This window comes from Anarrhichthys ocellatus, unplaced genomic scaffold (genome assembly GCF_004355925.1).
Source record: "Anarrhichthys ocellatus isolate YVR2014 unplaced genomic scaffold, GSC_Weel_1.0 scaffold18, whole genome shotgun sequence".
Classification (NCBI taxonomy): Eukaryota; Metazoa; Chordata; class Actinopteri; order Perciformes; family Anarhichadidae; genus Anarrhichthys; species Anarrhichthys ocellatus.
The window spans coordinates 7,103,302-7,117,056 of record NW_022280048.1 but is presented as its reverse complement, the minus strand read 5'-3'; the positions used below and the strand labels follow the sequence as shown (position 1 = coordinate 7,117,056).

General features: G+C 43.0%; 2 protein-coding genes across 5 annotated transcripts in view; one reads left to right on the top strand and one right to left on the bottom strand.

The window, feature by feature from the left end:
- Nucleotides 1-333: 333 nt before the first annotated feature.
- On the bottom strand, nt 334-9,502 carry mogat2 (monoacylglycerol O-acyltransferase 2). 3 transcript variants are annotated; one of them, XM_031856857.1, is made up of 7 exons: nt 9,456-9,502; nt 8,922-9,056; nt 7,384-7,562; nt 2,419-2,623; nt 2,078-2,252; nt 1,591-1,790; nt 334-1,293 (listed from the first exon to the last, which is right to left on the bottom strand). In XM_031856857.1, the coding sequence occupies exons 2-7, from the start codon at nt 9,013-9,015 to the stop codon at nt 1,139-1,141; spliced, it is 1,008 nt and encodes a 335-aa protein (XP_031712717.1). In that variant the 5' UTR covers nt 9,016-9,056; nt 9,456-9,502; the 3' UTR covers nt 334-1,138. The 3 variants fall into 3 exon arrangements, with proteins under 3 accessions (XP_031712717.1, XP_031712718.1, XP_031712716.1); XM_031856858.1 differs by lacking the exon at nt 9,456-9,502 and adding an exon at nt 9,285-9,415; XM_031856856.1 differs by lacking the exon at nt 9,456-9,502 and having other exon boundaries at nt 8,922-9,263.
- Nucleotides 9,503-10,875: 1,373 nt separating this feature from the next.
- The window catches only part of map6a (microtubule-associated protein 6a), a 19,519-nt gene continuing 16,639 nt past the window's right edge, over nt 10,876-13,755 (top strand). The window contains exon 1 of one of the 2 annotated variants that reach the window (XM_031857267.1): nt 10,876-11,895. In XM_031857267.1, the coding sequence (XP_031713127.1) occupies nt 11,204-11,895 (692 nt within the window). In that variant the 5' untranslated portion in view covers nt 10,876-11,203. The remainder of the gene's footprint in view (nt 11,896-13,755) is intronic. The other variant, XM_031857268.1, reaches the window with a different exon arrangement.

Below are 13,755 nucleotides of genomic sequence, written 5' to 3'. Positions count from 1 at the left end.
ACAATACAATGTGGTTTTACGGTGGGTTATGTGCCAGACTATTTCTTGACTTGAATTTCCAGAATCTCTGCCAGGCTAGCTGATTTCAGTGCTAAGCTAAGCTAACAGCCACTAAGTTCATGTGTCAACTAAAGATATGATTGGGCAACTTTTTCAAGCAGCATTTTACTCCAGCAACTAGTTTTAACAACTAGTTTGGTGGTTCCCAACCTAGGGGTCACGCCCCCTCCAAAGAGTCACATGATAAATCTGAGGGGTCGAGAGATGATTAATGGGAGAGGAACTAAGAAAAAAATAACTTCTGCAACATATATTTTTATTCATTTTTGGGCTTCTCTTTAATCTTTGTGGGGTGTTTTATGGAATTCTGGATAATTTGACCGCTTGTGGCCTGAAACAGTTATGGAAATGAAACCAGGAGAGACGTTCAGAGGGGATGGAACTAACGACTCATAGACATGAGAAATGTGACAAGGAACTGTTATGTAATGTAAGGGGTCACAACCTGAAACTTCAAAGTAGCAGAATATGGAAATACTCAAGTTAAGTACAAGAAAGTCTAATTGTACTTAAGCACAGTATTTGTGTGAAGGTACTTAGATACTTTCCAACACTGAAATGTGGAACTATTCCTTAAATGTTTCAAGGGCATATTTTTGACACAAAAGAGAAAATTCAGTTGAGTGCTGTATACATTTTTTATTTTTTTTTATCTGTTTGTTGCAGATACCAAAGCCTGAAATCATTGGTGTTTTCATTGGTGTGACAATGTCTCCATATGATGTTGCAACCCAAATGCAACCTCTGACTGTTTGAGACAGTGTCAGGTCTTGCACAAAGGCTCAAACCCCAGACTGATGCCACCACTGGGAGATGGTGAGGAAACGTGTGTCATCAGTCCCTCTGAACCGTTTCCCACACTGCCCTGGCAAACGACAGCAGTCTGGATGAACAGCGAGGTCTCAGTTATGGATACATAAGCGTGTCGATTCTGGTTGCTTTTCTCTCATATGGTTGTTGAATGCTCCCACCGATACGGCATCGTGTCAGCAGTTTATTTCTCTTTAATTAACCGGCCAGTTTGGAGAGCCAATCAATTCTCCGAGCTAAAATAAATATGCATTCGAATCCAATCCGTTTAGACAAAGCTCAGGTGTGCGTCTTTGTCCACTCCGTAGTTGCCTTTGTGCTCCTCAAACAGATTGCTGAGCTCGTCCATGTACAGCTGGTGAAGGGCATCGAGTTCCTCGGCCATTGGCTTCTGATTTCTCTCCACCCTAATTGGACGCCCGACTGCAGGGAGGGGACAAGGTGAAGTACAACACACACACACACGCACACACACACACAGTCAGTGTACTTCACAGTTTGCAAAACGTTGGATGCCGTTTATCTAAAGTTCAATCTGACTTAAAAAAACTATTAGCCAACTTGGTGACATTAGATGCTTCTGCCAAAATCAACTGCAGCTTGGAAAATATACAAGTGTATATCAATATAACTCAGGCTTTCCCTTGCCAGACAAAGTCTAATGCAATGCATTTGAAATATTGCAGGTGAGGTTGCACCCGGATAGATGAGCCCACTCACCTACTGTACTGATGGGTTTTCTGTAGGGCATGAGACCAAAGGAGTACTGGAAAATGCCACGTGCATGGAAGAGAGGCAGGGCGATACCCATTAATCTTTGCAGCCGCTCCTGTGTCCACCGAAGCCAGGTTCCTCTTTGGTTTCCAACTTGATCAAACACTTCGTTTTCTCCAAAGGAGAAGACTGGCACCAGATGAGCACTGCAAAAAAAAGAAAGAAAAAAATATTTCAATGAAAAGGTTGTTTTATTGATTAACTAACAGTGTCCCGTGTTTGAAATGTTTTACTGATGTTCCTCGTTATAAACTGATAACGGACTGCGTACTTTTCAGGGAAATTCCACATGAGGGGCTTGAATAAGCCTCTGTTTCAAGATGCCACGCTCGAGCTGCAAGTAACCTCCTCTCGCAAGCGATGAGACCTTGGAGAATTAGCTTATATTTAGCAAAAGACCTTCCTCATTCCCCCCACGGCTCTCTGCTCTCACCCGTGCTCCATCGCCATTTTGATGAAGCCTTTCTTCTTAGCCAATAGTACATTGTAGGTCCCAGGGTGGGCATCGAGGGACTCTGGGGCCCCACCGACTGCTATCACCACAGCGTTACCACCGCCTCTTTTGCTGAGCGGGTATCTGGCGCTCTTTTTTTCCGAACTAATCAGACCTGCAGTGTTGTAACAGAAAATAAGAAGAAGTCAAAACAAGTTAAATAATACTTTGTACGAAATAGAATATATTAAAAACCTTTACTATATCCTATATACTCAGTTGAATTTAAGAGGTATAGTTGTATGGTCAATCTGATCGAGTATGATTGAAAGGTCTTGCACCTGCACACATGATGTAGTCTCTGAAGAACGGGGTTCTGAACCAAAGGGGCAACATGAGCAGGTAGCAGGTGAGGCCGGGAAACAGCTGCCTGAAGCCTGTAGCATTGGTGCAGAAGTTGGTGAAGGCTCCTGCTACCAGCACGCCATGGGGATGGAAGCCCAGGATGTAGTTGTGCCTGGGATCCAGGTCAGCCGTCTTCACCAACTGGACAAAGAAAAGAAAAGCACGCTGTGCGTTAATGTCTGTATCTGAATATCGGTCATAACCGAGTTGAATATTTAAATTGAGATCATCTGATTCATTCTAAAAGAGCAGACAGTGTTGCGTTGTGTTGGCCCAGCTTGGCAAAACTGTTCAAACATGTGCCTCCATATCCCAGTGTCAACCCTCTGAACCCACTCACAATCCTCATGTCTGTGTGCAAACTGTCTAAAAACATATTCACAACCAGAATATTGTAAGACACACTTCACCCTACATTTCAGAGGGAAATATTAGCAGCAGAGTCTCCCAAACAATGGATGAATGTACCGCACCTCTGCTACAAAAAGGGTGATATATACAGTGGACCTCTCACCTGTCTGTAAGATTCTATTTGGACTCTCAATGGACTTCATTTTGTTTTTTAAGTATCAAAAACAGCGGAGGAAAACCAAAGATATTATCTTTTTTGATCTTTTAAAGGAAAAAGAATGTGTGGAAAAACACGCGCCCACAATGTAACACGGCTGCCGACAGTTTGGTCGGGGTTTCGGGTATGTGATGCTAGAAGTCTCGTGCTTGTAGCCTCAAGCAGAGATCTAGCGGTGAAGGTTGCAGATTGCAACCTATTGAAACTTCTCCCGTGTGCCAAGCATGTAGGAGAACTACGGCGGTCGACGCAAAAAACGCAAATGGTCCTATTTAGAACCAGTGTGTGGTTTGGCCATTCTGGACTAGTGTAGGAACATGGCGCACTCCGTGAAGAAGTATGTAGATATAAGAAGCTCATTCTAAGGTAACGAAAACACAATGATTCTTATTTTTGGGTGATTCCAGACAAAAAGAGAACATACTTATTCATATTATTATATTAGACCCTCCTATAAATCTGGGGCAGCTCTTCAAATTTATCGAAAAGTAAAAATGAACTCTGCAGGTGTTGACCCTGGAATAGTACCAAGCACCATTTGTTTGTGTCTGGCAGGAACCCCAGCGAGATGATTCAATGTTTACACTTAACTTAACCTTTTATGTTTGTCAGGTATGGCCATTCTAGTTTCCATGAATCCTTGGAAATTGATTAATATTTCTCTGGAGAGTCAAAAGTAATAGTTTCCTGATCATCAGCTGTAAAGGACTAGAGATAAGATAAGCCACCTGCGGAGTATTGTGTGCAGGTCTCCTAGATAGTAAGAGGCACTAAAGGTCACAAAAGTCACTCGTCGTGTGCTGCCGTTTGTTTTTCTGCAGCGGGTGTTGTGCTCACTTCTATGAAAAACAAATCTGCTCCCCTCACTATTTGTGTCTGCGTGTGAGATTAGTATATCAAGGCCCTGCTGTTCTTATGGCAACATGCACAGCCATTATCAGGGAGCCATGCTCTCTCCTCAGGGTCAAAGAGGTAGCTTCAAAGAAGGGAACGCCTTCTATGACACCCGTGTCTATAATGTATTGAGAACATACTCATAGAGAGAACATAGTCATAAGCACACATAAGTATACATAATGCTTTACAACAATGATCATAACACATTATAAAGCATTTCATACTTCATCTTATAAGGTCAAGTATCACAATACTTCATAATTGCTGGCAGACACTTTCTTTTGCAAGTATCATAGTGTATTATAATTCCCGTAGCTAGATAGATTATAATCTGTTTATAATGCATCGTGATGTAATTACAAGTCACTCATTATTTCCTTCAAAAACATCATACAAAAAGTAAACAATGAACACCTTATAATCCCATTATAATGCATCATCAAAGGATTATTTATTATGGGAATTATAAAACACTTTGATCCTTGCAAATGAAATATCATTCAGTCATTATGAAGTATTGTGATACTTGATACCTATAGGTCAATATAACATGTTTATATTGTTATATTGTTATAAGACATTATGAATAGTTACTACTGCTTATATCTAAATGAGTTATAAACAGATTATAATGTGTTATAAGTATATTTAGAATGCATCATAGACGTGGGTGTCATAGAAAGTGTTCATACATTTTGACTCTATTACATTTTTTTTCTTTCCCTTTTCTTTCTCTCAATTCCTAGAGGGTCGAACGTAGCCGATCAGAGTAAAAGGATTTGTACTGTAGAGCTTTGAACCCTCACAGGGCCGTTGTGTGTCCACTCTGTTTGTACTGTGGGTACCTGCTGCCGCTGATCAGAGTCAATCATTAGCCGCTAATGAGGAGGGCCGCGGCTGTTTACAAAACAAAAGAACACAGAGCTCTCCCATGAGGTCGTCACCACGACAGTCCCCTGTGTGGCTGCCATCCCTCCCAAGAACTTTGAGTTTTAGAGTAAAGAATCAGCCATTTATTTATGGTGTCGATTTGGATCTAGACAAAAAAATGGAAAAAAAAGTGTGTGACATTTTGGGAAAGGCGCTTTCTTGCAGAGAGATAGATGGGAGAATTGAAAGCCCTCTCACTTGTGTGCTCTGTTAGTTATGAATTTGGAGTGCGTCTTGTCTAAATGTGTGTTGCGTCATTCTGTTGAAGCACATATCAGCTGGTGAGCTTTCAGTCTGAGCTGGTGATGGTGTCATTAGAGACGGTGGGCAGAGACGCACCAATGAAACTAATTAGACCCTCTGAAGGACACTGCTGCTCTTCACCCGCATATTGACTCCTTGTTTCAGACATAATGAGGCATACAGTCAGATGATGCCGATGATTCGCTTTGAACTGGATACGTGAGATTGGGCCAAACCGGAGAGTTTCATGAGTTCTCGATGTTGGAAATGACTTCACTTGTATTTCTCTTTACAGGGAGAGAATACAAACAGTAACAATAACCATTGTGTTACCAACACAATAACCAACTCCAATAACTCACCTTGGTTGCCAAACAGTGCAGAACCTGATTAGTGTTTTTATTTACAGTGTTTATAAAGCATGTAAGCAGGGACTATGACATTTGCATGTCATCACTATCTCTGCTCAAAATGAATTCTGTCGACCTGTTTGACTCTGACATGCAGGTGTTCAGGGGTGGACAGAATATCATGAACACCCGTCGCTCCGGTCTTCTCCTGGCTTTTATTATTATATGATGCTGTGTTTATGGTGCTCACTGCTGTAACTGCCTACCTTGGCGAGCCTCTGTTATTATTATTAGTTTTTAGGTTTTACTGCTCTTGTCCTTGTTTTTCCCAATAAAGATGTATGGCTATAAAGCTATTTTTTAAACGTATATGAATAAAGTACTACAGCGATGATAGGAGCAGTAGTGGCATTGATATTTCTATATTTAAAATCAATTCTGTCTCTTTATCATCCATATGTTAAAATGGTGTCTAATCTCAGAGTCTTATACTGAGTTGTACTCTCTGCTGTTCAGATAGTTCAGCTAAACAGGCCGGTACAGATTACTCTGTAATCTTTTATGGCTGCAAAGGGTAAATTGTGCAAACAGAGACACGACCCACTTAATGCTCAGAGACACAGATAAGTGTGAATATCTCACGAGGCAGGTAGTTTTCAACATTATGATCTCGTTTTCTTTTTACAAGCAAATCATAGACTCACTTTGTTGCTGCTGAAGTTGTGTTGTTGTTGTTGTTGCTTTCTGTCTCATCAGCACAGTTCAAAGTATTAACCTCGGGGCAGGATGTAAACCGATGTAACAAAGTGGATGTTGTCAACGGGTGTTCGGTTCTCTGTGAAGATGACTTGCTCTGCAGTTATTTTTCTATTCTTTTTTTAATTGAAAAACCTAACATCAATTAAGAGCAAAAGCAGGTAATGAAATGTACTTTAAATCACATGTATGCACTCCAGGTGTTTGACCACAAGAGGGACAAAACAGGCTGCAAGACCGACCCTACAGCCCTAAGTAATAATGTTTGGAAGGCACCTACAGCTTTGACAATCCGTTGTGTGCATCTACCCTGGATCCCTGGGTAATGTTGAACCAGTAATCCGACATTTCATGTTTCATGCGATTTACATGATGTCTCTTCATTTTTGAGGCTGGCGTGGCTGTTTTTCAGTGTGGAGGCCTGTTCCCAGTTTACACACTGGACAGTTTAGTTGTGCGGGAACGTAACTTTGCGGGGCAACTCTAGGAAGTTACCGCACAGCCAAAACAGTCCAGCTACGTGCTGTAACCCTAACCTTGACCCTCATTGAACCTGTAACAAGTGTAACAGGGCCGGGTTAGCTGTTTACACCTGCTTCCAGTCTTAATGCTAAGCTAACTGTGTCCATTGGCTCCAGCACCACATTTGACAAACAGATGGATATTAATCTACTCTTCTAACTGTTGCCAAGAAAACTGAAAGCATTGAAACTATTCTATCAAGTGAGCAGCGATGTTTGTGTTTGTTTTTTTAAATGAAAATCATCAGATTGGATGTCACCTGTGCACCTTGCATGCACCCTAATCTTTGTCCTTCATTAAAGTATTTTAGGACTTATGTAAACATAAGTCAAACACATAAAGACAATAATAAAGGTCTACTCTTTAGGATTTAGGGAGGGTATGTGTACACAGTACGTGACAGTATGACTGTAGGGAACACAGTGGTCTCAGGCTTCGGTTTGATTTGCTTCCAAAGACAGAGATAAGGGCTGCTGCTCACATGCGATCAAAGATAAGATAAATGAAAATGGCACAGCAAGAAGTCCTGATGTCCTGTTCTCCGACCTGCAGAGGTAAAGCCTCTGCAGGTCAGAGAACAAAGCTGTGCATATACAGTATTGATGCATTCACCTCGTGCATCGTCTGTCTCTAACCTTGATGGGGAAGTAATCCCGCATGTGTTTCCAAACTTTGAAGCCACACATCCAGGGCACCCTGCGGCCTCCCCGTGCAGGGGTGTCATAGTCGTAGAACCACCAGACGGCGTACAGCACACTGATCAGCCAGAAGCGGGTGAACAGCAGGTAAAAGAACAGGATGATGCAGGTGGGTGCTGAGGAGAGAGGAAAGCAGCGTCATGAGCAGCAGCTCTGAACACATGGTTAACAAGTGCATGACAAATGGAAAACACACTGTACGAAGTGTTCCTAGATCATGTGTTTAGCAGGGATTAGCCATTTTATGAATGGCTGACGTCTGCTCTGGATCAATAGCATTCAGGGCTGTTGGGAGATGACGTCACGAGTGGTTCGGTGGTTTCTGATAGCAGAACCGTGCTGATGGTGGGATGTCAGTACAATTTTATATGTTAACCGTGTCGTTAGCTCTGGTTTCTCTGGGGGCACGCAGACATCCAACAACACCACGTCCATACCTGATCACTCGCATCAGGTGATGGTCTGGATGCCAGTGATGAGATTATCTGCAAGTATGTGTGTTAAAAGATGAATTCCCATCCCTTTGCCTACATGCAATTAGATCGAAAAACTTGAATGGTTAATTACAGGTTTTGTTGTTTCTATGGCTGTACACAGCTCTTGAGGAGTTGTTTTTGAGATGGCATTTTTTACATGACTGTATTAAAAATGTTATCCTGTTTTGTCGTTTTTCATCTTGTGTGGCATCGTTTGTTATCTGTTTTATGATGTTTGTAACTCATTGCTGCCTAACTTGCCTCTCGAAAAGGCGATGATGATGATGATGATGATGATGATGATGATGAGGATGATGATGATGATGATGAGGATGAGGATTCCGGTTAAATAATGTTTTAACAAATATGAAGAAAGTTGGTGTGAGATTAATCTTAAGTGTATTTATTGTCACATTAATCAATAAGCTATATGACAAGTCGACTACACAGGACACACCTGGAGTCACCTGAACACCTCGTGCTGGATCACTTTGTCTTGTATGAGAAGAAATAGTATCCACTTTTATATGGCTAATAATGTCAAATAACATCCATTTTGGAATGTGACAGGACTGTGGGGGGGTATGTCAGGCAAACAGTGTAGATATACAACACCTGGTCTTTCAGAGCTAAACATATACACTAGGTGTACACATTAACTTGGATGCCGACATGTGAAATTGTAAGTGTTCTGAATAACACACAATGTGACCTGAGTTCAGTTGAGAGGGTAATCTTGTGTGTGCAGGCATGGACTGCACTCTGCTCGGGTCATGTCCTGCTTAGCTCCCTCTTCCGGCTATCCAGCAGTTCATGTCACTCGAGACAACAGTCCTCTACCGCACATATTCATTTACATTTTACCCAAGAGCAGCTGGGCCAACATGTTCGAACAGCAACACAAAGACTAGCTGTACAGATGTGTACTTCATGAACAGTACCATCCTGTCAGCTTCCAGATGTTTCCAGCAGGACGCCCATACAAACATGCACACTCACCCAGGCCGAGGAAGGAGTAGACCCATTGCAGCACCGCCACCGTCTGCAGTCTCCGGTGCACGGGCACTTCCAAGGGGGCAAAATCAATCTTCATGTCTTCCACGGGAAGAGGAGCGACAAACCGAGGCGCTGCAGCTGGTGGCAAAGAAGAAGAGAGAGTGAAGAGTCGAAAGTCTGCCCTTTTCGCCTCTCCACCACAACCTCCTATTGACAGCCTTATCTTAAAAAGTCAATCCCTATCTACAGCTGACTTTTGACCGCGCAGGGAAGGAGAATGCTAAAACACAGGACGGCATTCAAACATGAACAGGTGCAGGTGCCTGCGTAGAGCCCCGAAGGATATATTAGAAATACAAAACCCACTCCAGTAAAAGCCTCTTCACCCCCTGCTGCCGTCTTGCAAGCGATACAGAAGGACTAGAGAGCAGCTTCTTTCCTCAGTGAGACTCCTCAACTCATCACTGATCTTAATTTGTAAAAAAAAAGAAGTGTTTTTTTCTTTCCTTGTGGGGCCCAAAAGGGATTACAACTCACATTTTGTTGCGCAACCCTGTGTTGCAGAATGTCAATGGACGAGCCTTGTAACCCTTAATACACAGTCAGCCAGTCAGTTAATATTTGACCTGTACCCATGCAAAAAAAAAGTAAATGCACTTAAAGGACCAGCGTGTGGCATTTCGGGAGAGCTATCGGCAGAAATGGAATAAAATGTTCATAACTATGTTTTCTTCAGTGTAAAATCACCTGGAACTTTGAATGGTTGTCTGTTTCGTTTGGTTTCTCTGTTTATTTACCTCCTCTGTTGATGAATGGACTTTAGTTGTCACTGTGTAATGTATGTTTTTTTATTGTATGTATGAAATTGATGTTGCACTCAACGTTTAACTTTGCTGACTGCTTGGCCAGATCGCCATCGCAAAAAAATATTTAATCTCAATGGATATTATCTGGTTAAATAATAATAGTGGCAGCTTGTATTTGGTGGTGTGAATGCAGTGCAAATGTGCCTGAAGGCCACCATAGGTTCTCCTACATGCTTGGAAAGGGAGGGTTTCTGCTGCAACCCCACCGCTAGATGCCGCTAAATCCTAGACACCAGTCCTTTAAACAAAAGAAACATCCCATTGCTTCTGAAAATGAGCTGTCAGCCGTCATTAAAAAAATCCTCGGTTTAGATCATGTGCTTGTCTGTCAGATGTCTTAGAAATTGTAGTCCAATGTGAAACAGGCCCCCAGTGTTTGTAATGAGTTGGCATTATTCATGTGTTCTACTATTTGCTGGCACAGTCTGCCAGCAGTGTCTTTGTCACAAAGGCAATTTTACATGAATCAGTGGCTTACATTTAACATTGTGGACCGTTTTTATAGCTTTGAAAGCTAAATTTACATGAATCAAATAAGATTATTGTAGTTCATAATTAAATGTGGTATCATAATATTAATGTATTCTTAAGCTTTTTATATTTCTTCCTAAAATACATATCTTTGATTTGTATTTAGGTTACTTCAGGCAAGAACGCTTCTCATTGCTGATTATTCATTTTCTCATTCTCAAACGTCGACACAGAAACCGAAGCAAAGTGATGGCTGGACCAAAACGTATCTCATCCTGTACTAGTGTGCGTAAACAAAAAAAACCTGCATCAAGCTCACCGTGTTTATCGGCTTTATATCGGAAATGTGTGTTCTCATTTCAAAATAAAAGCGGCAGCCCTCAGTGTATATGGCTACAGACATGCCACGCGAAGAGACTTTGTCTAGGATATATTAGCCTATGTGCTACATCTCATGTGGTATTCTTTTATATACTTATTTTTAACTACACTAATTAAAAAGAGCACAATTAAGGTCTTTAGACCGCAGGCTAAGCCGGAATGTTTTCCATATTCTCTCTGACTTGACTCCCCCCGCCCTCCCCCCCTCCTCGGCAGCTCCAGCTCTCCTGGATGCTGAGCAGGCGGGCGGGGCTGTTTTTCGGTGCAGTGCCATGCCGTGGAGTGATGTAGCAAGACTTACGGGACACAGCGGGCACGGAGGGAAGCAGAGCAAACGTTAGCAAGGTTGTCTTTGAAATAAAAATCCTTCAAATCTGTCTATTTTGGGAAGCAAAATGGATTTACTGAATTCCATCTAACGTCAACGGTATTGGAGCCTTTCCGCGCTACCTGACACACGGACATCTTGTTTCTGTCATACCAGGATACCGGAGTGTAGAGACACATTTTGACTTTATTTTGGACCCGGTGCTGATTGTATTGTAGTGGAGCTCTCTACGGCCCACCATGGCGTGGCCCTGTATCAGCAGGGCGTGTTGCATGGCCCGCTTCTGGAACCAGCTGGACAAGGCTGACATTGCGGTGCCTTTGGTCTTCACCAAGTACACGGACGTCTCCGAGATGCAGCACATCCAGCTGCAGCCAGCGCTCCACCCTTCCCAGGGCCGGGACGCCATAGAAACGCAGCCGTCCGAGATTAGCGCCTCGAATTCGGCGCGGCCGCCGCGCAGGTGCGTCTCCGAGGAGCGCGTGTGCGGTTCGGTGATGCGCGAGGACTTTAAGCACTGGAAAGTGCGACCCGAGCCGAGCTGTAAACCCAAGAACGAGTACCACGAACCGGAAACACCGTTCAACAGTGAGACTCAGTACCAGAAGGACTTCAAACCCTGGCCCATCCCGAAAAGGTACGACCATCCCTGGATACAGAGACAGCCTGCCTCCGATGACCGGGCTCCGGACAGGTCCAGGCACGCAAAGCAGCCGGCGGGAGCGGACAGCGGTGTGGAGAAGAGTGCTATCGCCGACAAGGTCCAGGAGAAGGACCTGCTGCAGGGGCAGGAGAGGAAAAAGAGGACCAGTAAACAGGAGGGCCCGAAGAAAGTTGTCCTGAAGGTGGAAGGAGAGGGCAAAGGGAGGGCGGCGGCGGATGCTGTGAACAGGCAGATCAAACAGGAGATTACAGGCGACAGCTCGTACACGTGAGTTCATACATTGCCCCACATATGTGTCTACCAAGCTGGGGGTCCAGAGGCCTCAGGCGTCCAAGGGTCATAGGGGTCAAAATTGGTGTTATACTGTGTAAACCATTCACTTGATAATCAGAAATATCAGAGGTTTTGCAGAGGCCAACTGTAAATGTCTTTATACAGAAAACACAGCAATTCATCTGTTGTCAGGTGAAAATGGTTAGGGACTGTATGAAAATTAGTTGGGAGGGGAGGGGTGCAAAAGTCAAATTTTCTATGGCCGCTCCCCCTTCAAAACTGCAAAACACTCCACACAAGATACAAAGTGAAATAACACTATGAAATTGAATCATCATCATAAATAATTTACGGTATGTTTACTTCAATTTAAACCTTACTCTGTTCGTGTAATAATACTTATTTACATAGCCACCAGATTGCACAACATACATGGAATTTGCATTGTCAAAGTGAGGGCAAACTTAACAAAATGAAGCATCCTGTCATCATGAGCCAGGACGTGCAGAGCTGCCTCTAAGAAAATCAGCTGACGTGTTAAGAGGTACAAGGTCAGTGTGGGGATTGGGGTGTACAGATGGGTTTGTCAAACACAGGACTTTCACCCAGGAGACCGCTGTGTGTATGCTTTGTGAAACCAAAAGTCAATGTTGACTTAGTTTTAACTTAAGTTTGTTACATATCAAACCAAGATATTTTTCTAAATCTAACCAACTGATTTCATAGCGCACCTTTCGCTATTGTTGCTGGAATTAAAAAGGAGAACCCACAAAAGATAACTTTTCAGAAGATAGCATACGAATTGTTGCATGAGGATATGTTGATCCTGTATACCCAATGCTCCAGCTCCAAAAGCCATCACTTTCACATTTACATGTTTTTTGTTAAAAATACCTAACCCTGCCCATTTCTGAACCCCCGTGGCCCCCAATCATTTCCACACATTCCCTAATTAATTGAAGGACAAACATTTAATAAGTGGGGGGCCATGTCTGGGAGAAAGCATTTACATTTTTTTAATTTAAATTTAAATGATAAAAGATTTGTTAGTTGTTACATTCCTGGCATGAGAAAGGTTAATTCTTCCACAATAGAGGACTTAGTTTGGGGTGACAAATTCATCACTCAATCACTTAAAACAGGAAACAGTTGTTCACACACTTGATTGAAACCCAGAGGTGCACACAGCATGTGAAAACATGACAGATCAGTCAACTCTTACCTTCCCTACAGAAGGTAATTCAATTCAATTGAAAGGTGGAGTTGACTGTTGATGTTTCGGTCCGAGAGGGTAATCTCTGTCCTCTTATGCAATGCTCCAGAGGATGATGGGAACTGGTGGATGGATGAGCATCAAGTCACGCATGTCAGCGCCACTGTACGCAGGTCTCTTGAAGCTGTGCCTCGATGTCATCGGTTGCATTTATGTTGTGGGAAGGCTGTTGGTTGTGAGAGTGTGAGATGTAACAGATCCATTTCACACTTGAGGCTTGTGGGGATTTTTTTTGTTGTTGCTGCTGCTGTAATCTGTGGATTTGGGGGATTTTCAAAGCATTCAGTGTCTCATTCTTTGACTTACCTTCAGCAGAGTACTATCTCGGCATTTATATTGTGTACTGTAATCTGTAAAACATTATCGTCGGATTCACAGTGCTGCCAACAAAGGATGCTAAATGATATGTTGATGTCGGTGTTGCCGCAGAGTGCAGATTTGGGTTGAGACAGAAACCCCGACTGAAAAATCGGATTCGGCCGTGCGAGATCAGTGAGCGAGTCTTACAGCTGTTTGGTGCCTATTGTTGCCGTGCCTGTGTTGTTGAGCAGTCAGCAGGGTGCAGCCTGGGGTGTCCCCCC